The sequence below is a fragment of the Hyperolius riggenbachi genome, chromosome 3, assembly GCF_040937935.1.
Source record: "Hyperolius riggenbachi isolate aHypRig1 chromosome 3, aHypRig1.pri, whole genome shotgun sequence".
Taxonomy (NCBI): domain Eukaryota; kingdom Metazoa; phylum Chordata; class Amphibia; order Anura; family Hyperoliidae; genus Hyperolius; species Hyperolius riggenbachi.
Genome location: NC_090648.1, coordinates 400,379,670 through 400,406,455, shown reverse-complemented (window position 1 = coordinate 400,406,455; position 26,786 = coordinate 400,379,670). Strand labels below are relative to the sequence as shown.

Sequence of the window (26,786 nt, the reverse complement as noted above, 5' to 3'; positions counted from 1 at the left end):
TTACAATTTACCCCCCCTAAAATACTCTTTCTCACAATTGTACGTAGGTCAGGGATCACTGAGCTTACCAAGCCAAGTTCCAGTAATTAATTCTATAGATTTTAGAATCAATAAAATGACAATAAAATGACAACAGTGCCCAAATGTATGCACCTGCCTAATTTTATTTAAACAATTATTGCACACTGCCTGGAAATCCAATAAACTTAAAGCGGATCCGAGATGAAACACTAACTATAACAAGTAACTTGTCTATATATCTTATCTAAAGTTTAGATAGTTTGCACAGCATTTCTAGCTGCAAAAGTTTAAAAAGTGTATGATTATTTATTCCTGTGATACAATGGGGGCAGCCATGTTCTTTTTGTCATATTGTCACAGGCTAAGAGCTGGAGATGGTATCAGATTTCTTGTGTGTAAATTCAGTCCCCTCTCCTCCTCCCTCCTCCCCTCTGCCTTTGAAATCAATGGCTAGTAACACCTCCCCCTCCTCCTGCCCAGACTGAGCTCATGTAAGCCCTTGCTATTGTCTGAAAGTGCCTTGGCACTCTGTGGGCTGTGGGCGTGGCTTTTTTAGTTTATAGGGAATTAAACTATTAAAACAAAAACAAAAAAGTATTTGGCTTGAGGAATGCCCTATAAACTATCGGAAAGGGACACAATTATGCAATGAGTAAAAGTTCATCTCGGATCCACTTTAATTTCACTTCTCAAATATCACTGTGTTTGTCTCCAATATGATATATTTAACTGACATTTTTTATCATAACGACCAATGATTTATACAGTTAAATCATGATGATTAACAAGGTTTCTCAAACTTTCGCATCCCACTGTAGATAGTCAGATGTACCCCTTTCCCTCCCTATAGATAGTCAGATCTGCCTCCTCCCCCTCCCCCCCCCATAGATAGTCAGATGTGCAACCATGCCACCCTCCCCCTTAAAATTGTCAAATGTGCCAACCTTGTTCCCCTATAGATAGTTAAATGTGCACTGGTTTAGCTGTCCCCTGCCTTTGCAGGGTGTGAGCGGATCTTTAACCTCCCTGGCGGTAAGCCCGTGCTGAGCACGGGCTATGCCACCGGGAGGCACCGCTCAGGCCCCGCTGGGCCGATTTGCATAATTTTTTTTTTGCTGCACGCAGCTAGCACTTTGCTAGCTGCGTGCAGTGTCCATTGCCGCCGCTACCCGCCGATCCGCCGCTATACGCGTCGCCGCAGCTGCCCCCCCTCCCAGACCCCGTGCGCTGCCTGGCCAATCAGTGCCAGGCAGCGCCGTGGGGTGGATCGGAGTCCCCTTTGACGTCACGACGTCGATGACGTCGGTGACGTCATCCCGCCCCGTCGCCATGGCGACGGGGGACGCCCTCCAAGAGATCCCGTTCTTTGAACGGGATCTCTTGATCTCCGATCGCCGGCGGCGATCGGAGGGGCTGGAGGGATGCCGCCGAGCAGCGGCTATCATGTAGCGACACCTCGTCTCGCTACATGAAAAAAAAAAAATTTAAAAAACGTATTTGCTGCCCCCTGGCGGATTTTTACAAACCGCCAGGAGGGTTAATGGCAGCACTGGAGAATCACTGGCTCCCATTGTCATCTCTCCTCAGCAGCACGCCCAACTTCCTCTCCTCGGCTACAGTGGAGTCCTTATCATGTGACAGACACATGTACTGCCCCAAGGAGACAACCCAGGGGACACTGCTCAGGAGAGGTTTCATCCCTCAAACGTCTCCTGTGCCATAATTGGCACTCTGCAGAGGGAGGGGAGGGAGAGTAGAGGGAGCACCTCGGGTGGCCAGTAAGCTGCCTCTCACAGATGGTGCTACCCGCCACAACACCGGGCTGCTCCTAGCCTTGCTTGGAACATAATGTATCTTACATAGAGATGTGTCTTGAATTTATTGTGTTTGAAAAGCTGATATATGATGAGTTTCTATATGCGAGTTTGAAAATGTTAATTACTTTTACACATTTGAAGTGACTTGTAATAATACAAGTAGTTCAGCATATTTTACCTGCATCAATGTAATGTATTGCTATTTTGCCTTCAGATGGACTGGTGGATTGCCTGGATCCAGACTGTTGTCTTCAAACAACTTGCCAGTCAAGTTTACTTTGTCGTGGCTCACGTGATCCCCTTGATATTATTCAGCAAGGCCAATCAGGCTTGCCAGCTGTTAAGTCATTTTATGACAGAATCAAACTCTTGGTTGGAAAAGACAGTACACACATCATTCCTGGTGAAAATCCATTCAACAGCAGGTAAATTCAATGGTTAATTATATTTAGAATTTATTTACAAAATCATTCAATGTTAAAATGAAGTTATTGTTTAAACCCCTTGGTAAGTCTCAGAATCAGAATGTCTTTATTTGCCAAGTAAGATGACTGTCATACCCAGAATTGGTTGTGGTACACATGGTGTAGGCATTGTTACAAGGACAGACATTACATCGGCATTCCACTGACATTGCAGTGAGACAAATGGTACATAAGATACACATTAAAATAGGCAAAGCAGCACCCATTGAGGGAGTGGGGGACATCCATTAAGAATTCTAGCTACTTTTGAGTGGGGCAAGGGAGATGATGCTGTCTAGAGTCTAGAGGCAAGAGTGCCACAGGCGGGCGGACCAGGCAGGAGGAGTTGGAGTTCAGATGGAGCACAGCTTGAGAGAAGAAAGTGCTCCTGTGCCTTGTGGTTCTGGATGGCATGGTTCTGTACCATCGGCCCAATGGTAAGAGCTTGAAGAAACGACTGCCCATGTGGGTGGAGTTGTGCAAGATCCTGAAGGTCCTCGATCCCATTCTTGCAGTGTGGAGGGGTTCTAGTGGTGGCAGGGGTGAACTTATGATCTTTTCTGCGGCACTGATTACCCTTGGAAGTTTATGCTTGTCCTTGGTGAATGCGCCTGCATACCAGATGATGATGGAGGAGCAAGGGATGGATTCAGTGGCAGCGGTGTAAAAGTTGGTCAGCAGCTCTCTTGTCATAGCAAATTTCCTCAGTTAGCACAGGAAGAAAAACTGCTGCTGACTTTTCTTCTGTATTTTAGTGGTGTTCTGCTCCAATCGTAAGTCCTTGGTTATGGTTATGCCGAGGAACCAGAAACCCTGGAGACTTCTGTCCCATGAATAAGGGCTGAGGAGAGTGTAAAGGGGTTCTTCCTAAAGTCTACAATGAGCTCAATAGTTTTTGCTGCATTGAGGATGATGTTGTTTTCCTTGCACCATCCACAGATTCTCCCAATCACACTGCTGTAAGTGTGCTCATTGTTGCTGTTGATGAGGCTGATGATGATTGTGTCATCTGTGAATTTGTATAGGGAGAATATGAGTGGGGACAGTACACACCCTTGCATTTCAAGAAGCACAAGGTTCAGTAGAACATTTTGTTTGTGTATTCCACAAGGCCGGAGCGCGGTATCAGCTCAAGATGTGCTGGCATTCAGGCGGCAGTGGGGTAAACATGAAGTGTTTTCATATTTCCTAAAGGTAAACAATGGCCAGGGAACAGAAAACAATACTTTCCTAAGTATAAAGGAACAGGTCAGTGGAAAAATTTCCAGTGCATGCGCAGTCTGGTTATGACATCACAGGCTCAGGCCTGCCAATTAAGGGCCGATTATGTGATGGACAGTGGACTCCACCCACTTGGGGTGGACCCTAGTGTTAACCCTTGACTGGCTGTTTAAAATGAACGGACTTCTACTTAGAATACATCTAGTCATTTCTACCTTCCTGCGATTTCCTCTTTCTGCTTTACTACACTTGATCTTTGTATATGCATTGGTCTTAGGGTGAGCTAACACAAGATGAACCTAAAGCCAGTACTAGACTTGCTTTAAGATGCCATGAAATGCTTAAGATGAATTTCACAATCCTACTTTGCGGAGTCACCCTTAAGACAGGTCTGTCTGCATTACCGCTGTATATCATTCTTGTCAAATAAACTCCTTAAAGTATAGAGACTTCTATCAGTTATATCTATATATATATAGGAGTCTGGTTTGTCAAGGTGTTCTGTAATGTATGCCAGGCTGTCATTGATGGCATCCTCCACAGATCCGTCGGCCCTGTACGTAAATTGGAGTGGGTTGAGGAGGGCATTGGTGGAGCTTTTCAGGTGGACAAGAACCAGTGATTTAAGGATCTTTGAGATGGCCTTTTGAGGCAGGAGGGTACCTTGCCCTCTGCAAGGAACCTGTTGAATATGGAGGTGAGGACAAGAGCTAGATGGTCGGCACAGGTTCTCAGACAGGCGGATGACACCCTGTCTGGGCCTGAAACCTTCCTGGGGTTGAGTTTACAGAGGTGGCACAGCACATTCACTTCCTGGACTGCAAGTGGAGCTGGTGGGCTGTGGAGGTGGGAGGGGAGGAGCTTTCCTTGGTGTGGATGCTGGGGCCCCAAGCTGCTTGGATTGGTGCTCAAATCTGCAGTAGAACTCATTGAGCTCTGCAGTTAGGTGCTTGGAGTCGCATGATGGGGGGGGGAGCTTTGAAGTTTGTGACTGCCCTAAAGCCATTCCACACCTCTTATGGGTTATTGGACTGGAGGCTGAACAAAGCTTGTCTGAGTAGGTCCTTTTTGCAGCTCTCAGTTCATGGTTCAGGGAGTTCATAGCCTTTTTGAACTCCTGTGAGGTGCCAGACTTGTGTGCCTTCTCCTTGAGTTTCCGCAGCCGTTGCATCCTGTTGAACCAGAGCTTGTTATTAGGGAAGACCTTGAAGGTCTTGGTTGAGATTCTTCACAAAATCAGATGTAGGAGGTGAAGTTTTCTGTCCATTCCTTCAGGGAGGGTGCCTCCAGGGTTGACCAGTTGGTGCAGTTTAAGCATGCCTGTAATTCCAGCTTTGCCTGCTTCATCTATTTTTTGTCAGCCCTGAGGGCAGTTTTGAAGGTCTCAAGGAGCCTTCTGTAGCTAAGAGTTGGATAAGGCTTTTATCAGTGTTACCCAGGGCAGCACTTTGAGCAGCCTTGTACGCATTCTTGAGGACTGTGTAACAGTAGGTCCAGGGGGTTGAGATTCCTGGTGAGGCTTGTAATGTGCTGCTTATAGCAAGGCAGCTCCTGTTGCAGGTAAGCATTGTTGAAGTCTCTCAGAATGATGAAGAGGGCCTCCGAGAGTGCAGTTTCCCACCGTGAGATGATGTCGCTAAGTGCTTGCAGGGTATTCGTGGTGTCAGCATCAGGGGGGATGTAGGCCCCGATGAGGACACATGAGGAAAACTCCCTGTGAGCATTCGGTGGCCTGGCCTGCATTTTAAAGAGACTCTGCAACAAAATTTTCAGCCTTATTTATTCTATCCTATAAGTTCCTATACCTGTTCTATTGTGGTCTGTCTTACTGCAGCCTTTCCTAGTTGCACAGTGAGGGAACTCCCTTTATACCAGGGTTTCCAGAAAAGGTGAGCTGCTGTAAGGGTTTCATATGAATCATGCATTGCCAGCATAAAACACTTTATGAGCAGTGTATGAATGCTGCAACCAAATGGAAATGTCACTGTTCAGGAAATGACTGAAATACTGAGACAGGGAGTAAATGAATAAATGAGAGTTTATTAACCAAGAACATAAAGAACCGTGACCAGCAATGTACATTAATCCCGTGCACAGCAATGGCAATGAATGCAATAATAACCTCATGCACAGCAATGGCATTAAATGCAAAGATATTCAGACATATACACAAGAATAACTCTGCAGGCTAATGTATTCAGACTGACATACACAAGCAATCCAGAGTATATACAAATAGATCTCTCTGCATAAGGAGTAATGCAGAGCAACCCAGTGTATATATACTATTGTGTGCACACAGACCCTGGTTAAATATACACAGTAGATATTTACAAATATATATGTATCTGGGTAACATAAAGCCTATGGCAAACACTGAACTTGCGCCTTAAATGCCAGAAACACCAAATTTGCATGGGAATGTTAAAGGGATACTGTAGGGGGGTCGGGGGAAAATGAGTTGAACTTACCTGGGGCTTCTAATGGTCCCCCACAGGCATCCTGTGCCCGCTTAGCCACTCACCGATGTCACTGTTCCCACTGTTCTTAAAGGGATACTGTAGGAGGTCGGGGGAAAATGAGTTAAAGTTACCCAGGGCTTCTAATGCTCCCCCACAGACATCCTTTGCCCGCGCAGCCACTCACCGATGCTCCGGCCCCGCCTCTGGTTCACTTCTGGAATTTCAGACTTTAAAGTCTGAAAACCACAGCGCTTGCGTTGCCGTGTCCTCGCTCCCCCTGATGTCACCAGGAGCGTACGGCGCAGACACAGACCATACTGGGCCTGCGCAGTACGCTCCTGGTGACATCAGCGGCAGTGAGGACACGGCAATGCAGGAGCAGTGGTTTTCAGACTTTAAAGTCTGAAATTCCAGAAGTGAACCAGAGGCAGGGCCGGAGCATTGGGGAGTGGCTGCGCGGGCAAAGGATGTCTGTGGGGGAGCATTAGAAGCCCTGGGTAACTTTAACTCATTTTCCCCCGACCTCCTACAGTATCCCTTTAAGAACAGTGGGAACAAAAGGAAAACATTTTTCAAAAAGACCTTATACTTTTTGAGAAAATCGATTTTAAAAGTTCAAAGGAAAAAACTTTTTACATTTAAATCCGGGTAAATGACAGATCGTGGGAAACAATTCCCACGGACTTTAGCAGTTAATAGCAAAGGCTTCTTACATCCTAGCAACACCAAATTTGCAGGATATGTTAAAAAGATAGTGGGAAACTATATTTTAAAAACAATTTTTGTTGTGTGCTGAGTGTGGGAAATTTTCCCCAAAAAATGATGTGGGGTCCCCCTGCCAAGCTCTCTGTAACCCATTGCCCCCCCATGCAGGCTGGGATAGCCAGAATGTGGAGCCCCGTGGGGTTTCGCACCCTGAGCTATACCAGCCCGCATGGTCCATGGTATGGGGGGGGGGGCAAGCCTTCCCCACTCCTCTTGAGCCCTTGTCCAATCCATGGACAAGGGGCTCTTCCCCACCTCCGGTGCCCCAGGAGGAGGTGGGGGTAATGACTCCCTGGGAGGGGGATTCATGGTGGCATCTGGGAGTCCCCTTTTATGGTGGCATCTGGGAGTCCCCTTTAAGAAGGGGACCCCAGATGCCCACCCCCTCCCAGGAGAAATGAGTAAAGGGGTACAAAGTACCCCTTACTCATTTCCACAAAGGATTAAATGAAATCCTTTGCTATTAAAGGGGGCTTTGCTATTAACCGGTAAAGTCGGCACCATTAAAGTCTATGGGAAAAATGCGAACCCAAACTTTTTGGGAAAAAATTTGCGGTTCGTGTTGAACGGAAAACGCTGAGGTTCGCGTGAACAAGTTCACCGGCAAACCATCTCTAATGTCCTTCACTTTTATAATCACTGCTACAGGAGATCATCCTGATAAGAATACTGACCAGCGTGATGATCCCTGGCTCTGCCTGCCGCCCTCAGCATTGTGTGCTCACTCACTCACTGTCTGTTCTGCTGTGTCTGTGTCACCATGTGGCAGCTACAGCTACACACACTCCTGTCCTTTCCCACTCCCATCAGCCCTAGCGGCACGCACACTCCATGCGGCCATTCAGGAGAGGGATGCGAGCGGCATTGCTGGGGCGAACAGAAGCTAGCAGCAGCAGGGAGGTGGACAGGACACAGACACAATTCTCTCCCTATTGTACGGGCTGCTGGGCTGGCTGGGAGGGAGTGGTGATTATGCACCCCCTGGCAGGTGAATGATGAGGGGCATCTATGGCAGGATCCCTATGTGCACGCCTTCAGATACGCCTCTGGATACAACTACATATCCCTGTTGATCCAGAGGAAGGTGTAAAAACCACTTACAAGGCTCAACTCCAGATGGCAATAAGATAAAATCCCTGGACCAACACCCCTGGGAATTACCTAGTAATTATAGCTATGGATGTCCTTCGATGAAGAAAACCATCAAAGCCCCCATTAAATGCAGATATGTGCCTGAGCTCCCCCCACATGCCTCCGCTATCCCCCTCAAATCTCCTTGTCCCCCTCCGTGTGTGCAGTGTCTCCTCCTGTCCCTCCCCTGCGTGCCTCAGCTCCCCCCACATGCCTCTGCTGTCCCGCTCTAATCTCCTTGCCCCCCTCTGTGCCTACAGCGCCATTTGCGTACCCAATACATGCCGCTGCGAGGACTGCAGACACCTGGCTTATCCATATGCTCACTCTAGTGCGCTGCTTGTACTGATTGCATCATCGCGCACTAGAGGAAGCGTTTGGAGAAGATGGGAGGCACAGGCAGGGAATACCCGACGTAGCGGTGGGTCGCGCTTCGTATCATTGCACACAGGAAGACACATGGAGCACACAGGAGGAGACATGGGGCAGTACTGTCCAGTATTGACTTTTCTACCAATATCTGGCCATATCAACAACAACAAAAAAATGACTACTTTGAAAACCTGCCAATAGCGACACGGCTTGGTCAATTCCCTTTTTCACCTTCTGTACACCCTCATGTTTCGTTCCTTCTTATTGCATCTATTGGGGAACTAATTTTACACCATGTATGGTGCCTCAAAAATATAGTGATGTGTCAACACACCATACGGCTGTTGTATCATATTCTGTGTGGATACTCCCCTGACTTGCTTTTGCGAATTATTCTCCGGGGTTAATGGCACAGTACCCCAATTAAATAAAATGACAGGCAGAGGCAGGCCACCTTGCAAGTGTCCTCAAGGTTGTGCTGCTGTGATTTCCTGTGTCCCTGGAAAAACGCACAGTGTTCATAGGGCACGTACCCTTGATGATGATGTGTCCATGGATGTCCTGTGGGTGCCCACAAGAAAACATGAAGAACAAGGGGACAGTTCAGATGGAGAGACAGAGACGAGGAGGAGACAAATTCTTGAAACTAGCAAGAGGAGCTCATCGCAAGGAGCTAGCGGCACTGTCAGATAACATGTATCGCGATCTGGGGTCAGCCAGCCAACACGCCCTTCAACGCTTACTGTTGCCATCACCAGAATGCTGACATTCCAAAAGCTCAACAGTGTAGCATATTTTGTGTGTGTGTGTGTGCCTCTAATTAGGGATGATCACAACGAGCAAATTCCGTTCCGCCGAAATTGCGGAATTCCGCCAGTGCTAAATTCCATCGCCATTACATTAGCGAATTTCAGCAGAATTCCGCATTCCGGCGGACAAATTAAAGTAATCGCAATTGAAACCTCATTTTTGATAAATGGTAGCCCCAGGGCCGGCCCGCCCATGAGGCGGGGTGAAACGTTTGCCTCAGGCGGCGCTTCTGAGGGGGCGGCACCCGCCCGTCCGTGGGTGTGGAGTGCCGCCCGAGCTGGAGGTAATAGCGGGCAGGAAGGGGGTATTGGGGCTAGCGGCGGGGAGGGGGGTCGGACCCCCCCTCCCTCGCCTGGGTCCCCCGTCCTCCGCTCCCCTCCAGCTTGTTATGCGCGCTGGCTGCGGCTGTAAGAGGCAACGGGCGGGGATCACTCACCTCTTCCTCGTTCCAACGTGCACTCCACTGACGTCACTTCCTGCGGCGTAGCAGGAAGTGACGTCAGTGGAGCGCAGGCTGAACGAGGAAGAGGTGAGTGATCCCCGCCCGTTGCCTCTTACAGCCGCAGCCAGCCAGCCAGCGCGCATAACAAGCTGGAGGGGAGCGGAGGACGGGGGACCTAGGCGAGGGACGGGGGACCTAGGCGAGGGAGGGGGGGTCCGACCCCCCTCCCCGCCGCTAGCCCCAATACCCCCTTCCTGCCCGCTATCCGTCCCCTCCAGCTCGGGCGGCCCCCCCACACCCACGGGGGGGGGGGGGGGGGCGCAGCGGCGATTTCTTTAAAGTTTGCCTCAGGCGGCAAATGGTCTAGGGCCGGGCCTGGGTAGCCCATGGGACCTAGTGGCTGTTCCACCGGTCATTTTTTGTATTTTATTTTTATTTTTTTATTTTTTTCAGCAGGAGGTGTCGCTTACGCCATGGGACCTAGTGGTGGTCCCATTGTGGTTGTTTTGGCACCGCAGGAGGTGTTGCTTAAGCTTTGGGACCTAGTGGTGGACCCATGGCAGTCATTTTGCCACCGCAGAAGGTGTCGCATAAGCTTTGGGACCTGGTGGTGGTCCCATGGCAGTGGTTTTGGCGCTGCAGGAGGTGTCGCATAAGCTGTGGGACCTGGCGGTGGTCCCATGGCAGTGGTTTTGGCGTCGCAGGAGGTGTCGCATAGGCTATGGGACCTATACAAAATGGTTGGGATAGGTGAGATAGCTAGGGAGCTGGTTGCCAACATAGGATTGATTGGTTTTTGTTAAGACTATAATTGGTGCTGAAATAATTCTCTCTCAGGGTCTTAGGTTTAGGCACCACCAGGGGGGTCTTAGGTTTAGGCACCACCAGGGGGGTCTTAGGTTTAGGCACCATCAGGGGGGTCTTAGGTTTAGGCACCACCAGGGGGGTCTTAGGTTTAGGCACCACCAGGGGGGTCTTAGGTTTAGGCACCACCAGGGGGGTCTTAGGTTTAGGCACCACCAGGGGGGTCTTAGGTTTAGGCACCACCAGGGGGGTCTTAGGTTTAGGCACCAACAGGGGGGTCTAGGGGTTAGGGATAGGTACAGGGAGGGTTAGGTATACTTACAGTGCAATATACACCACCAGGGGGGTGGTTAGATTTAGGCACCACCAGGGGGGTGGTTAGTTTTAGGCACCAACAGGGGGGTCTTAGGTTTAGGCACCACCAGGGGAGTCTTAGGTTTAGGCACCACCAGGGGGGTCTAGGGGTTAGGGATAGGTACAGGGAGGGCTCTGTGTGAGAGTAAGGTTAGGTATAGTTATAGTACAATATATGTCATATATACAATTTATTAACCTCCTTGGCGGTAATCCCGAGCTGAGCTCGGGGTATGCCGCCGGAGGTCGCCGCTCAGGCCCTGCTGGGCCGATTTCGGTTCTGAAAAAAGCAGCACACGCAGCTGGCACTTTGCCAGCCGCGTGTGCTGCCCGATCGCCGCCGCTCCGCGGCGATCCGCCGCGTGCAGCGGCGAAAGAGGGTCCCCCCAGACGCCCAAGCCCAGCGCAGCCGGAACAAACAGTTCCGGCCGGCGCTAGGGGCTGGATCGGGCGGCTCTGACGTCAGGACGTCGACTGACGTCCATGACGTCACTCCGCTCGTCGCCATGGCGACGAGGAAAGCGAAACAAGATAGGCCGCTCATTGCGGCCTATCTTGTTACTTTCGATTGCCGGAGGCGATCGAAAGTACACATCAGGAGCGCCCTCTAGTGGGCTTTCATGCAGCCAACTTTCAGTTGGCTGCATGAAATATTTTTTTTTTAATTAAAAAAAAACCACATTGCAGCCTCCCTGGCAAAATAAATAAACCGCCAGGGAGGTTAAATTATGTTTATTTACACAAAGGGGGGGTCTAGGTGAGAGGGATAGGGAAATGGAGATATATCTGTGACCCTAAAGTTAGGTATAATTGTAGTAAAATACCTGAAAAAACCTACCATTCTAATACTATGCTTAATACAAGTGTAAATAGTGTTTTTTTTCTATACACGCTATTTGACATTTTATTTCAGAATTCGTTTACTGTTATAGACGGTATTTTGCCATTTCATTTCCATTTATTTAACCTATTTAGCACTAAATTATCGTTTATAACATATTAAACGAAAATATGGTTTTGCATTCAAACGTACAATTTCGGCTACACCCCGCGCCCTTTTTTCCAGGCGCCCTTTTTTGATAGACGCTACTTACCCCACCTTGAGGCAAAGTTGTCCAGCAGTAGGATGCTCCATCGAAAGTGAAACTAAACAGTTTCCAACACACTGGGTGGAGCCTCACTGAAAAGAAGGCGTTAGCTAAATCCACGACACTGAAATGGGTGGAGCTTGGAGGTATTTGACTCAAGATTGTGTAAGGGTTTGGAACAATTGGTACATCTGCATCTATGATTTTATGTACAGCCCATAGGTCATGTATGAATCTGTATGTGGGTGGACTACTTCCTGTTTTCCTTTTTAGAACGGGGTAAATAGGAGTTGTGGAAGGAGATGACATTTGCGCTAGAACACCAGCTTTGACATACTCAGCAATTTGTGGTCTGATCCCATCTTTTTGTTCAGGGCTTAGTGGATATTGGTGAACTTGTGGCAGTACTGCACCAGGTTTCAGTTTGATTGTAACAGGTGGAACATCAAGTTTTCCTACATCAAATTTTCCTTTGGCCCACAAGTGGGAGGGAACTGTTTACAACTCGGGGGCCAATGGCATGTCACCTTGTTGTTCTGTGTCTGGAAACTGAATAAAAGCAGACATAAGGTTTAAAACATGTGTGTCCAACGGGGAAGTTATTTGGATACCATCTGGTGTATAATCTATACTAGCCTGAATCTTGCTCAAAATGTCTGCACCCAATAAATTTTCTGGTGATGTGTCAGACACCAGTACAGATGTTACAATTTCAATTTGATCCCCAATACGTATTGGCAGAGCCCTGGTTTCTTTTAATTTGATCTGCTTTCCTCCCACCCCTATACCAATGCTTTCTTTGGAGGTGAGTAAATGAGGGGGTACTTCAGATGCCTTTAAAATAGATTTACTGGCCCCTGTATCCACCAGGCAATCAAAATGGGAAAATGGTGCTTCCTTAAGCCACAATTTTACAATAGCTTCATTTGAACCTTTGGGGTGCTGGAAAGAGTAAGTGGATACAGATTGGCCGATATCTTATTCTGAATCATCAAGTGTGTACATAGCCTTTTTAGAACCAGGCACTGTAGCCTGCTTAGCATTGGATTCTTCTGAAATCTCCTGAGTGCACCCCCAAGCTAAGTGACCCTTCTTACCAAAGTGGTAGCATTCTCTCTCACTCATAGGGACATAACCTCTGCCCCTCCCACCTCTCCCTCTGCCTTTTCCTGAATACTTACCTCTGAAGACCCCTCTGCCTTGCCCTTCAGGGAGTTCCTGTATTAGCATAACTTTGGTAACTGGGACCTTTTCTCTTTTCTTAAATTTGTCATCTAACCCTCTCATAATTGGTAGTAGGAATTCCTCTTTCAATTCCTTAGCCTCAGGCCTGCTTGTGAGCAGAGCTTCCCTGTAATCCCTTTTAAGCCCACTCAAATAGGTAGTTTTTAACTGAGCTACATCCCTCTCACTATCCTCATTGTACTCAGCATCCTCAAAAGCCTTTTTAACCCTGTACCAGAAAGTTACAGCATTCTCATCACTCAACTGTGTCAGGCCAGTGGCATGGTTCCAAGATTTGCTCAACTTACCTTTGAGCCATTCATCTCGGAGATATTCTATGAACTTCTTGCCTTCCTTTTTTGTATTTCTATCATCAGTGGGGGTATAAGCAGCTATTATTGGGTCTACTACTGATGAGTGGGCTACTTTTAGCATTTGTTCTAGATCTAACAAAGTGTCATCATAATTAGCTTGTATGGTTTCTATCGCTTTTACAAACCCTGCAGGGTTAGCAGATGGGCACGGTACACTTTTGACTAAGGATAACTGGTCTGTGCGACTCCAGGGTTGGAGCCAATCTATTTTATACCGTACAGTATCCCCATCTCCCTCTGTAACTGTTTGGCTCCTCATTGGATAGAGAGGTTGGATGTCTGACTTAAGGTCAGGATATATTTTGGGGGTGACAGGGGTTGTATACGGAGGTGGTACATCTTGCAGCATTGTCTTAGTTACATATGCACTTTCTGTATTGCTTGCAGGGCCTAGATTTAAGGAATCCTCAAACTCTGTATCTGTTTCTTCTGCCCCATTAATCTTCTTTCTCTCCCTGTTTACTTGTCCTAGCAATCTTCTATGAATATAAAACCATTTCTGGTACTCAGAAGACCCTCTGGTGCTAGCATTATGTGCATTAGCCAATAACCTTCTCCCTTCTGCTGGCATTTTAGTGTATTCCTCTATCCATTCTACAACTCTTTCCCTCAAATGTTTGTGTTTCCTTAGTAAAAAGTCTATTTGCTGTTTTACTGACTCTACTAAAGGCAGTTGTAATCCATTTCCCTTTCTCTCAGTAGCGACACCAGTAGATGTCGCTGCAGCACTTCCACTACCTCTTTCTTCAAAAAAATCTAACAAAGCCATCATAGTACCTGTGTTATCATCAGTTTTATCAGGTATATCGTCTATTATGCTTTCATCTGGCCACCCAGCCGGCAATCTCTTCCTAGGGGCATATCTATACTGTGCAGCATAGAAACATTCTACAACCTGTTCTGGCTTTTTCTGATATTCCGCCATCCACAATTTAATCTGAGAAATTAACCGTTTCTTTTCTAACCATTTCTGATGTCTGGCTATAAAATCCTTCCAAAGGTCATAATCTAATCTTCCACCATCTGGCATTTTAACTTTCTTGCAAATATCTTTGAACAGGGCAGTAGCCCATGTACCATGGGTGTCTGTCATCCACTCAACTGCTGGCTTTCCAGGAGGTTTTGGATCAAGACCTGCTTGATTTGAGCCAAGAGGCCTAGATACATTATTTCCCATCTTTAGCTTACACACTTACTACTTTTAAAGTGCACTTTGTATCACGGGTTGGCCAACCACTTACTACAAATAGACAAACTAAACCTCCAGACTCCCTTATTCTACTTAGCAAATGTAACTTCTCAAATGCCTACTAAAACAACTTTCCTAGCCCTCTACCTGCAATATATTTAGACCAGAAAATATGATATTGTAATATGTTCCTAAGCTATCTGTTAGCGCAGTCTACCAATAGTTAACTTCTGTGTTAGCAATTAAGCTTTTACACAGCAGGAAAACAAACAGATCAGGGCCCTTTGACCTGCAAGTTTTACTGTTATCACAGGCCTGTAAATGAGAGATATATTCTCTATAGCAGCAGAGGTCTGTTAATTATTAACTAGTATAGACTGAACTGAAACAGAAAGCTTTGGCAGACGTGTTGAGTGAAACACTGCTACGCAGCATTTATACACAGTCTTATATTACTGACATATATCCTGGTCTAAAACTTTGCATCAAAAAACACTTTCTAGTGCCTTAGAAGAAGCCACAGACTAAACCAATTTAAAAACTGGACAGTAAATACAGTCAATTATATTAACGTCAGCAACCTATGTACTACTGGCTTAACACTTTACAGCCTATTTCTAAAGACAACCATAAACAGAAATGCAACAACTGCAAATTATAGTAAAACAGCACTATTTGGATGTGAGCATGTATGGGTGGAATAGCATGCAATAAACCCCAGATATAATGCTAAGTTACACAGAAAAAAAATCACAAACATGACAGATACATCCAGTTAGCCAAGGTTCAGTTTTTACGTGGTATATAATATACTCACCCGGACCTCGGGAGGCTGTGAGAAAAAGGAGACAGAGATATATAGGAGCTAAGTCAAATGATTCTTACCAAGTTGACGGATCCCCCACACCGGCAGCTGCTGTCCTTTATCCCACACCTCAAAGGTCCAAGTGGATATTGTCACATGGTCCCTGTTCGGGCGCCAAATTGTGAAGTCCGCCAGACCTGTAAGATAAGTTTTAGGGTGAGGCCAAGCATCTCAGTGGGTACATTGGCTAATGGACTCCCAATAGGTAGGCCCAGTGAAAGAACAACACACGACACCAAGAAAACGTTCAAGGGACCCAGATTGTTCTGACCCCCGTTTATTATGCTGGTTCGTTTTAAAGTCTCAAAAGTGCTTTATCATTTCAGTTAATGATTATTTGACATGAGGTGATTTGTGTCTATTTCTGACTTCCATACCTGTCAGCTAATAATGTTGCTAAACACTGCAGAAATATACATATCTGTCTGACATGTCCTAAGTCCTTCATTATCTAGTTTCGGTCAGCTAATTTATTAAGATAGAGAGAGAAAATTAAACTTTAAAATCATTAAACTCCCCTTATCTAGTTTCTATTGCTTTTAGCTGCTGCTAGAGAGAAACAGGTTTCTGTCTATTTTCTTGTTATAACAGAGATTTAAGAGAACCTGTCTTGTTATGCTAAGAGGAATCTATAGCTAAATATAACTATAATTTAAGGTATATTAATATAACCGTCACAGAATGACCTGTACTGGGTGGCCACGCTACTAGACCCTCGATACAGACACAAAGTGGCGGACCTGTTACCAACTCAACAGAAGGCGAAAAGGATGCAGCACTTGCAGAACAAGCTGTCGATGATGCTTTACAATGTGTTTAAGGGTGATGTGGCTGCACAACACAATCAAGGTACCACTGGCAGTAATCCTCCTCCTCCCTAGTCCACGCAGGCAAGGACAGGACGCTCCAGCGATCTCAGGGTGATGTCGGACATGCGGACATTCTTTAGTCCAACTTCTCACCATAGTCCTACTACTTGGCCTTGAGTGTGGATGTAGACACTGCAAGCAGCGATGATGAACCCTTGGACTACTGGTTGCGCAGGCTTGACCTGTGGCCAGAGCTGTCCCAATTTGCCATACAACTTCTCTCTTGCCCTGCTGCAAGCGTCGTGTCAGAAAGGACCTTCAGTGCAGCTGGAGGCATTGTCACTGAGAAGAGAAGTCGCCTAAGTCACGACAGTGTTCAGTACCTGACCTTTATCAAAATAAATGAAGAATGGATCACGGAGGGCTACTGCACGACCGAAGACTAAGTCAGTCCCCACATAAAGCATCTCTGCCTGCAGGCCACTTGCCTTCTCCACCACCACCAACAGGGTCCAGGACTCTAGGCGGATTCCTGAATTTTTAAGGCCGCTGCTAGCAGCGACCGCTACACTAATTTTTCTGTTGCGTGTACATGCCTGTCTAATTTTTCTGGCTGCACTGCGGGCGGCTGCAACAAAAAACAAAAGGCATGTACATGTACCCATCCCCCTTCGTGATCATTACCTTGCCACGGTGAAGGGGCTTGCGTATCACAATGAAGCAATGACCGCCGGCTATTTGAGTGTCTCGGGTGGGACACAAAAGATAATAAGGTCGTTGCTTCATTGTGGTCAGACCAAATTTGATCAGCTGGACAGTCACTGTTGTTCTATCATTGAGCTACCACAGCCCGGCGACCATATGGGCTTGAAAACCACCACGGCCTACACTCTCGCCACGGTGCACACCAGTCCAGCATGGCCGTCACTACGCAAACAGCTGTTCGCGGTGCTTTACACAGTGAGTTTGGTGTGTCAGTGTGAAGCAGAACTCTAATTACACTCCCTGATTGATGTATACACATGCAAGATGTTTTAAAGCACTTTAGGCCTGCAATTTAGCATTCGATGTGATTTCTGACCTTAAAACGCTGCTTTGCGTCACATCCAGATTTTTCCCCGGGACTTTGGGCATGTATCCCACTCCGCCATGCCCCCCTCCAGGTGTTAGACCCCTTGAAACATCTTTTCCATCACTTTTGTGGCCAGCATAATTTGTTCTATTTTTCAAAGTTCGCATCCCCATTGAAGTCTATTGCGGTTTGCGAACTTTTCCGCGAACCGAACCTTCCGCGGAAGTTCACGAACTGGGTTCGCGAACCGAAAATCGGAGGTTCACGACAAACACTCACAATGGCTGACCAAACTATGGTATATACACAAATACAGCAACAACAGGACATGAAGCTTTTGCTGCCTCTCACAGACCATTCATATTCAAACCACACAATTCCTGAAACTTACTGCATTACTTACTTATATATGCATTGATATATATATATAAATATATATTAAAAAAAACTCACCACATTTCATATGCCTCCTTGGTGTCCCAGGTCCACGCTGAAGTTTTCCGTTAGGTCCTTTACCCTCATCTTCTATGTTCTCTGGAGCTTTAAGCTAGAGTAACTCTCTGTTATAGGGTTCTATGTGGATTTACTAATTATCCACACGCTATCTTGGGGTGCCAAATGTAGAATGTACTCTAGCTTATGTTACTTATTTCTATATTAATGACCAGACACTTGAGGTCTTCTCAAAGGTTAAATACAAGGGGTTTATTTACAAATATACATATGTACAAGTTAGAGCACACATACTATGTGACTCACAGATATATATACTCTATATACCCTATGCACAGTCACACACTTTCATTATCTGAGCCCCTTTTCTGTCCCACAGTCCATGGCAGCATTCCAAAAGAGACAGAGCTTTTGCAAAAGTTCCCTTGATATCTCCTCTGAAGACCCCTCCTCCATGGCTTAGATCACTAGTTGAGGGTAGGAGATAGACGCCAGCACAGCCCTGGGGCAAACCCAGGCAAACAGGTTTTGTGTGAGCTTTGAGTCATCTGCTGAATCATCCATTGCCGCTCGTCGGGGGCTTGGCATTGATGTCATTCCTATACAGCTATTGTGGGGCTGTAAACAGTCCTTTACAGTATGAAATACAGGCTTTTGTTTACCGCCCAAGGCGGTACTCAATGGTGAGTATAAGACCCAGATGTATAGCCAGATGTATTAGCCAGGTGTAGTTAGCCAGATGTATTAGCCAGATGTATTAGCCAGGAATAGGTAGCCAGACATTTTGCTAGGTATATAGTTAGCCAGATGTTTGCCAGGTATATAGTGAGCCAGATGTTTGCCAGGTGTTTAGTGAGCCAGATGTTTGCCAGGTGTATAGGAGACAGATGTGCAGCCAGGTCTAGGGAGTTAGATGTATAGGGAGCCAGGTTTGTGGGTGCCTCTGCCCCAGGGGTCTAGTCCTGGGAAAAGAAGTGAGTGGACTCACTAGGAGAACCCCTGTGCCGCGCGTAGCGCCAAAAAATGGGCGTGGTCAAGCACATCGTGGCCGTGGTCATGAGTGAGGCCAAATATACATGACTTTAGCAGTGATGTAAAAGGTCTGCCGAGGAAGTTTGAGCTCTGCCGTAGTGTATCCCCCAAAAATAGATGTAATCTGACAGCATTTCACCAAGAAGACACATAATCTGGTAGAAGTTCCTCCAAAATACAGATAATATGGAAGTGGTTCCCCCAAAATAGACAATGTGGCAGCAGCAGTTCCACCAACATACACATAATTTGGAAGCAGTTCCTCAAAATACGCGAAACCTGGCAGTAGATCACCCAAAATACACGTAACACCCAAAGGACATATAATCTGGCAGTAGTGGTCCCCCAAACATACACAATCTGGCAGCAGTTGCCCAAAATGCACGTAATCTGGCAGCAGCCGTTCCCCTAACATACACATAATCTGGCAGCTGTTCCCCAAAATACATAACAGCAGTTCCACAAAAATGCAGATAATCTGACAGCAGTCCCCCCAAAATAGGTACCCCCAGGTAGCCAGGTCTATAGGTGTCCCCAGTATAAGTAGCCATGAGTATAGTGGTCCCCAGTATATGTAGCCAGAGGTATAGTTGCCTAGTATATGTAGCCAGGGGTATATGTGCCCAGTATATGTAGCCAGGGGTATATGTGCCCTGTATATATATCCAGGGGTATATGTGCCCAGTATATATAGGCAGGGGTATATGTGCCCAGTATATATAGCCAGTGGGATATGTGACCAGTATATATAGGCTATAGCCAGTGGGATATGTGCCCAGTATATATAGGCAGAGGTATATGTGCCCAGTATATGTATTCAGGGGTATATGTGCCCAGTATATGTAGTCAGGGGTATAGTAGTCCCCAGTATATGTAGCCAGGGGTATATGTTCCCAGTATATGCAGCCAGGGGTATATGTTCCCAGTATATGCAGCCAGGGGTATATATGCCCAGTATATGCAGCCAGGGGTATATATGCCCAGTATATAGAATGGAGGGTCCTATTCAAGATCGGCCTACTGACATTTAAATCCCTGAATAATCTAGGCCCTGGATACATGAAAGATATGTTACAGCTGCGAAGCAATCCCCGCATTCTCAGATCCACAGGTTCTAATAATCTAGTCATACCCAGAGTCCACTTAGAAACTTTTGGTCCCAGAGCCTTCTGTCATGCTGCCCCTACGTTTTGGAACTCCTTACCTCAACAGATCAGGACAGCCCCATCCCTGGACGTGTTTAAATCCAGACTGAAAACCCACCTGTTCAGTCTGGCATTTGCAGAAATATAACTTTTGTTGTGTGAATACTTCATCCTACTAATTACTGAATCTGAGAGAGCCTAAGCGCTTTGAGTCCTATGGGAGAAAAGCGCTATAGAAATGTTATTGTATTGTATTGTATTATATGCAGCCAGGGGTATATGTGCCCAGTATATGTAGCCAGGGGTATATGTGCCCAGTATATGTAGCCAGGGGTATATGTGCCCAGTATATGTAGCCAGGGGTATATGTCCCCAGTATATGTAGGCAGGGGTATATGTGCCCAGGTAGCCAGGTGTGCCCCCACCCGGAGGGAGCAGCGCAGAGAAGGAGAGCTATGGGGACAGCGGGGATGGGCGGACATCTCCCCCCCATCCCTCACCTTCGTGCTCTCCTTCCTGCCTCTCCCCTGCGGTGTTTTGAAATGTCGGGCCCGGCGGCGAAAGTGGGCGGAGACTTACCGCGTTCCAGCCGCAAGGGACGCTCCGCTCTGTGTGCGGTTAGTCTGGTCTTCTAGCCGCACACAGAGCGGAGCGTCCCTTGCGGCTGGAAGAAGGTGGTGAATCTCCGCCCACTTTCGCCGCCGGGCCCGACACTTCCAAACACTGGAGGGGAGAGGCAGGAAGGGGAGCACGAAGGTGAGGGATGGGGGGGGGGGGAGATGTCCGCCCATCCCCGCTGTCCCCATAGCTCTCCTTCTCTGCTCTGCTCCCCTCCACACAATCCAGGGTGAACGGCGTCCACTCTGAAGAAAAAGTGGGTGGACGCCGTTCACCCGCGTCCACGCAGGACTCGACCCCTGCTCTGCCCCCCCATTGCTCTCGATCCCCATACTCCCACCTGACTGTAGCCAGGTGTCCCTTCTGTGTGTGGGGGGGGGGGGGATGTCCCCTTTCTGTTCAGGCTGGTCGGGGACTCCTGTGTGTGCAGGGGGGAGATTCCCCTTCTATGCGGGCTGGTGGTGGCCTGCGGGGATCCTCCTTCTGTGCGGGGGAGGGGGTGTCCCCTTCTATGGGGGCTGGTCGTGGCCTGCAGGCATCCTCCTTCTGTGCAGGGGAGGGTGGGTGTCCCCTTCTATGGGGGCTGGTCATGGGCGTGGCCGGTCAGGGACTCCCCCTTCTATGAGGGGGCATCCCCTTCTATGGGGGCTGTGGGTGGCCTCTCCCTCCTCTTCCCCATCCCTCCCAATCCCCCGTGACCCCCTCCCCTCGATCCCCCCCTCCCCCAGTCAAAAACCCTGATTATCGCGGCCAGCGCAGGAGAAGGCGCTCAGGTGAGTAGATCAGGGCTTCTGACTGGGGGGTGGGTGGGGATCGGGGGGGGGGGGGGGGTCACGGGGGATCGGGAGGGAGGGATGGGCCATGACCAGCCCCCGTTGAAGGGGACACCCTCCCCCCCGTACAGAAGGAGGATCCCCGCAGGCCACCACCAGCCCGCATAGAAGGGGAACCTCCCCTCTACACACACAGGAGTCCCCGACCAGCCTGAACAGAAGGGAACATCCCCCCCCCCCCAAACACAGAAGGGACACCCGGGTACCGCCCACAGAAAAAGGGGAATCCACACAGCCAGCACATTTTCTGCCCTGCTGGCTGCCCAGGGATTCCCCAGGGTGGCTGGATGCTAGTTCTGCACACTGGGGGTAGCACAGATCGCTACCCACAGTGTGCAGACAGGCATCCAGCCATCCTGGGGAATCCCTCTGATCAGTAAAAAGTGCAGCGGGCGGGGCAGAGACACAGGAAATCTCCCTGGCGGCATGGACGAGCTCAGCTCGTCATTACCGTTTTTTGCATGCATGTTTTTCCTGGACAAACTCAGCTCGTCCATACCGCCAGGGTGGTTAAAGGAACAATATAACATCAAAGATAACCCAGCCACCCACCTTCCTCTTGAAGATCAGAACTTTAAATAATTAAAATATATAATTATTTTTTAATGAATGGGTTCAAACCAGCAATTTGTGGTCAAGTTACCTTTCTGAAGTCAAACCAGACCTTTCACAAAACAAGAAAACAGGTTTTTTTTTAAAACCCCTGGCTGTTGTATCATTATGTACACACCCGCTGATCAGCATACAATGATCAAAAATAGCTGAAATGTGTGTTTAATGTCAATAAGGTAACAGGGAAAGTGCCGCTTTAACCCTCTGGGTGATACAATTATATCGCCCAAGAGGTGGCGCAGCACTATTTTTTAATTTTTTTTATTTTTTAAATCATGTAGCGAGCCCAGGGCTCGCTACATGATAGCCGCAGCGCAGCGGCATCCCCCCACCCACTCCGATCGCCTTCGGCGATCAGAGTAAGCAGGAAATCCCGTTCAGAACGGGATTTCCTGCTGGGCTTCCCTGGTCGCCATGGCGACGGGGCGGGATGACGTCACCGATGTCATGGACGTCGTGACGTCATAGGGAGTTCCGATCCACCCCTCAGCGCTGCCTGGCACTGATTGGCCAGGCTGCGCAAGGGGTTGGGGAGGGGGGGGGGGCTGCGCGGAACGGCGGGTAGCGGCGGATCGGCGGCCAGCGGCGGCGATCGGAAGTTACACGCAGCTAGCAAAGTGCTAGCTGCGTGTAACAAAAAAAAAATTATGCAAATCGGCCCAGCGGGGCCTGAGAAATCCTCCTGCGCGACATACCCCGAGCTCAGCTCGGGATTATCGCTCAGGAGGTTAATACTACTATGTGGCATAACTAAGATTAGCAATAAATTTCATTTAACATCAGAACATGGTTAGTGAAAATATTTAAAGAAGCTCTGGTGACTCTTATCACTCACCGGCTAAATAATGTGTACAGAACACTAATTTATAAAAAAAAAAAAAAAAAAACATACGAGGTGTACTTTGTAATTAAAGAGACTAAATTATAGTTACATAGTTATTTGGGTTGAAAAAAGTTATACGTCCATCGAGTTCGACCAGAAAACAAAGTACAACACCAGCCTGCTCCCTCACATATCCCTGTTGATCCAGAGGAAGGCGAAAAACCCTTACAAGGCATGGTACAATTAGCCCCAAAAGGGAAAAAAGTCCAGACTCCAGATGGCAATCAGATAAAATCCCTGGATCAACACCACTGAAAAGTACCTAGTAATTATAGCCATGGATGTCTTTCAATGCAAGGAAAGCATCAAAGCCCCCTTTAAATGCAGATATAGAATTTGCCATAACTACTTCCTGTGGCAATCCATGCCACATCTTAATCACTCTTACTGTAAAGAACCCTTTCCTAAATAAATGGCTAAATGTTTTTCCTCCATGCGCAGATCATGTCCTTTGTGAAGGCCTAGGGACAAAAAGCTCATCCTCCAAGCTTTTATATTGCCCTCTGATGTATACATGTTAATTAGATCCCCTCCAAGGCATCTTTTCTCTAGACTAAATAAACCTAGTTTATCTAACCTCTCTTGGTAAGTGAGACCTTCCATCCCTTGTATCAATTTTGTTGCTCGTCTCTGCATCTGCTCTAAAATTGCAATATCTTTCCTGTAATGTGGTGCCCAGAACTGAATTCCATATTCCAGATGTGGCCTTTAATAGAGAGTTAACCACTTGCCGACCGCACGCTTATACTGTGCGTCGGCAAAGTGGCAGCTGCAGGACCAGCGACGCAGTACTGCGTCGCCAGCTGCAGGCTGATTAATCAGGAAGCAGCCGCTCGCGCGAGCAGCTGCTTCCTGTCAATGCACGGCGGGGGGCTCCGTGAATAGCCTGCGGGCCGCCGATGGCGGCTCGCAGGCTAAATGTAAACACAAGCGGAAATAATCCGCTTTGTTTACATTGTACGACGCTGCTGCGCAGCAGCGCCGTAAGGCAGATCGGCGATCCCCGGCCAATCAGCGGCCGGGGATCGCCGCCATGTGACAGGGGACGTCCTGTCACTGGCTGCACAGGACGGATAGCGTCCTGTGCAGCCCGGATCACCGGGGGGAGAGGTAGGAGAGGGAGGGGGGTGAATGTCGCCGCGGAGGGGGGCTTTGAGGTGCCCCCCCGCAACTAGCCTGCACGCAGGAGCGATCAGACCCCCCCTGCACATCATCCCCATAGGGGGGAAAAAAGGGGGGCGATCTGATCGCTCTGCGTGCACCCTGATCTGTGCTGGGGGCTGCAGAGCCCACCCAGCACAGATCACAACAAACAGCGCTGGTCCTTAAGGGGGGGTAAAGGGTGGGTCCTCAAGTGGTTAAACAGGGGCAATATTATGCTAGCATCTCAAGTTTTTATTTCCCTTTTAACCTCCCCGGCGTTCTATTAAGATCGCCAGGGCGGCTGCGGGAGGGTTTTTTTTTTTATAAAAAAAAATCTATTTCATGCAGCCAACTGAAAGTTGGCTGCATGAAAGCCCACTAGAGGGCGCTCCTGCCGCATATTTCTGATCGCCTCCGGCGATCAGAAGTAACAAGAAGGGCCGCGATGGCGACGAGCGGAGTGACGTCATGGATGTCAGCCGACGTCCTGACGTCAGCCGCCTCCGATCCAGCCCTTAGCGCTGGCCGGAACTGATTGAGCTGAGCTGAGCTCGTCCATACCGCTCAGGAGGTTAATGCACCTCAAAGTGTTATTAGCTTTAGCTTCAGTGGCTTGGCAGTGAATACGATTTTTTAAATTGTTGTCAATGTCCTAATTTCTATGGTGCTACAACCAAAATGCATGACTTTACATTTTTCAACATTGAATTTCATCTGCTATTTATGTGCCCATATAGCCACCCTATCCAGATCCTGGTGCAATATGTCACTATCTTCCTGAGAGGTGATGATTCTGCACTATTTTGTATCATCATCTGCAAAAATTGCAACATTGCTTTCTACTGCATCTACTATATCATTAATAAATAAATTGAAGAGTTTGGGACCGAGTACAGACCCCTGTGGGACCCCACTGCTAACAGTCACACATTTTAAATATGATCCACTGACCACAACTTTTTGTTTTCTGTCCATTAAACAGTTCCCTATCCATGCACACAGACTCTTCCCCCTTCCCCAGTCCTTGCATCCTCAACTTTTGCACCAGACTGTTGTGGGGAACAGTGTCGAAGGCCTTTGCAAAGTCCAAGTATATCACATCTACAGCATTCCCAATATCCACATTAGCATTCACTACCTCATAAAAGTTGAGCATGTTAGTCAAACAGGACTTGTCTTTAGTAAACCCATGCTGATGCTGAGAAATAAGATTATTTTCTACTATGAAGTCTTGTATAGTATCTCTTAGTAACCCCTAAAATAGTTTGCACACAACTGATGTTAAGCTTACAGATCTGTAATTTCCTGGATCTGATTTTTTGCCCTTCTTAAATAATGGGAAATGTGGGCTGTACGCCAATCTACTGGAACTCTGACAGTTGATCCAGAGTCACAAAAGATAAGATAAAGGGGTTTATTGATAACTGAACTTAATTCCCTTAGGACCTGAGGATGTATGCCAGGTGCCTTGTCTATTTTAAATTTATTTAGTCTTGCCTTCACTTCTTCCTGCGTTAAGTATTTAATGTGACTATTGGAAGATTGAGACTCTGCTGTGAAGACAGAAACAAATAAAGCTTATAGGCATTCTTTTTTCACTTAATTTTATCTCTAACCCTTCTATTCATCCATAGAGGCCTTTTTGTATTCCTAGATGTGTTGTTTCTATATGGGATATATTTACTACAATATAAATTGAGAATAATTTTAAAAGCTTGCCATTTCCCTTTGGTGTCCTTCCCTTGTAGTACATTATCCCAGTTCACCAAACTTAGTGTCTGCCTAAGTTGATTAAACTTTGCATTTTCTAAAATTCATAGTTTTAGTTGTCCCGCTGCCCCGCGGCCTATCAGTTATCAGATCAAACGTTGTTATGTTGTGATTACTATTTCCCAAATGTTCTTGAATCTGCACATGTAATACATTATCTTGTCTATTTTAAATGATCAAATCCAGTATCGCATTCCCCTAGTCGGTTCAGTTGCAATTTGAGTCAGGTGACTGTCCTGTAGTGTTGTCAATGCCTGTAAAGTTGAAGTCACCCATAACTATTACCTCATTATTACTTGCAATACGGCAATTAATGGTCAATACTGCAATTAATGGTAGATCATTCAGTGGATGTGCATGTGTGATTAAAATTAGTTTTCACTGTGAAATGCTGTAAAATACAGTTAAAGAAAAACATGAATTTATCAAGTTGTAACGGTTTACAAATTAAAAACAAATAAATATCTCAAATAAGTTGGTATCTCAGGCGGGAAGTGGTTGTTGGTTTTTCCTTGTGAAATATCAGAACACGTTCCCCCCATGACTTGTTTTGCCCTTCATAAAGGGGCCCATACACCTAATGATTTTCCCACCGATATACAGCCGATTCGATCACTGTGATCGAAATGGCTGTGAAATCGTTGCGCACACTATGACCAAACCATCAATTTCCGCCCGAAATCGATCGTTCCCGACGATTCCCGTCGATCCGTCCATGTGGAAGATTTTCTTCGATCGCCGGCGGGTCGGGAGTGCGTCGATAGCGGCGTTTCAATGCCCGATGGCCGACGCTAGCGGCAATACATTACCTGCTCCGGCCGGCGCGAGTCCCTGCTCTCTCCGCTGTCACTTTTCAGTGCTCGGCTCCTCCAGCTTCACTGAACTTCCTTTTCCGGCAGGAAGTTTAAACAGGTAATTGACTGGATCTGTGATGTGTCGGGCTTTAGGGTTAACAAGTCAAAGTTAGAGGCTCTGACCTTTGGCCTGTCCCCTGTTCAGCAGCAAGCATTGGC

At 47.4% G+C, this 26,786-nt stretch overlaps 1 protein-coding gene across 6 annotated transcripts in view; it reads left to right on the top strand.

The window, feature by feature from the left end:
* The window catches only part of TENM2 (teneurin transmembrane protein 2), a 4,210,084-nt gene that overhangs the window by 1,665,681 nt on the left and 2,517,617 nt on the right, over window positions 1-26,786 (top strand). For all 6 annotated transcript variants that reach the window (XM_068277420.1, XM_068277423.1, XM_068277418.1 and 3 more), the window contains one exon: window positions 2,053-2,263. In XM_068277420.1, the coding sequence (XP_068133521.1) occupies window positions 2,053-2,263 (211 nt within the window). The remainder of the gene's footprint in view (window positions 1-2,052; window positions 2,264-26,786) is intronic.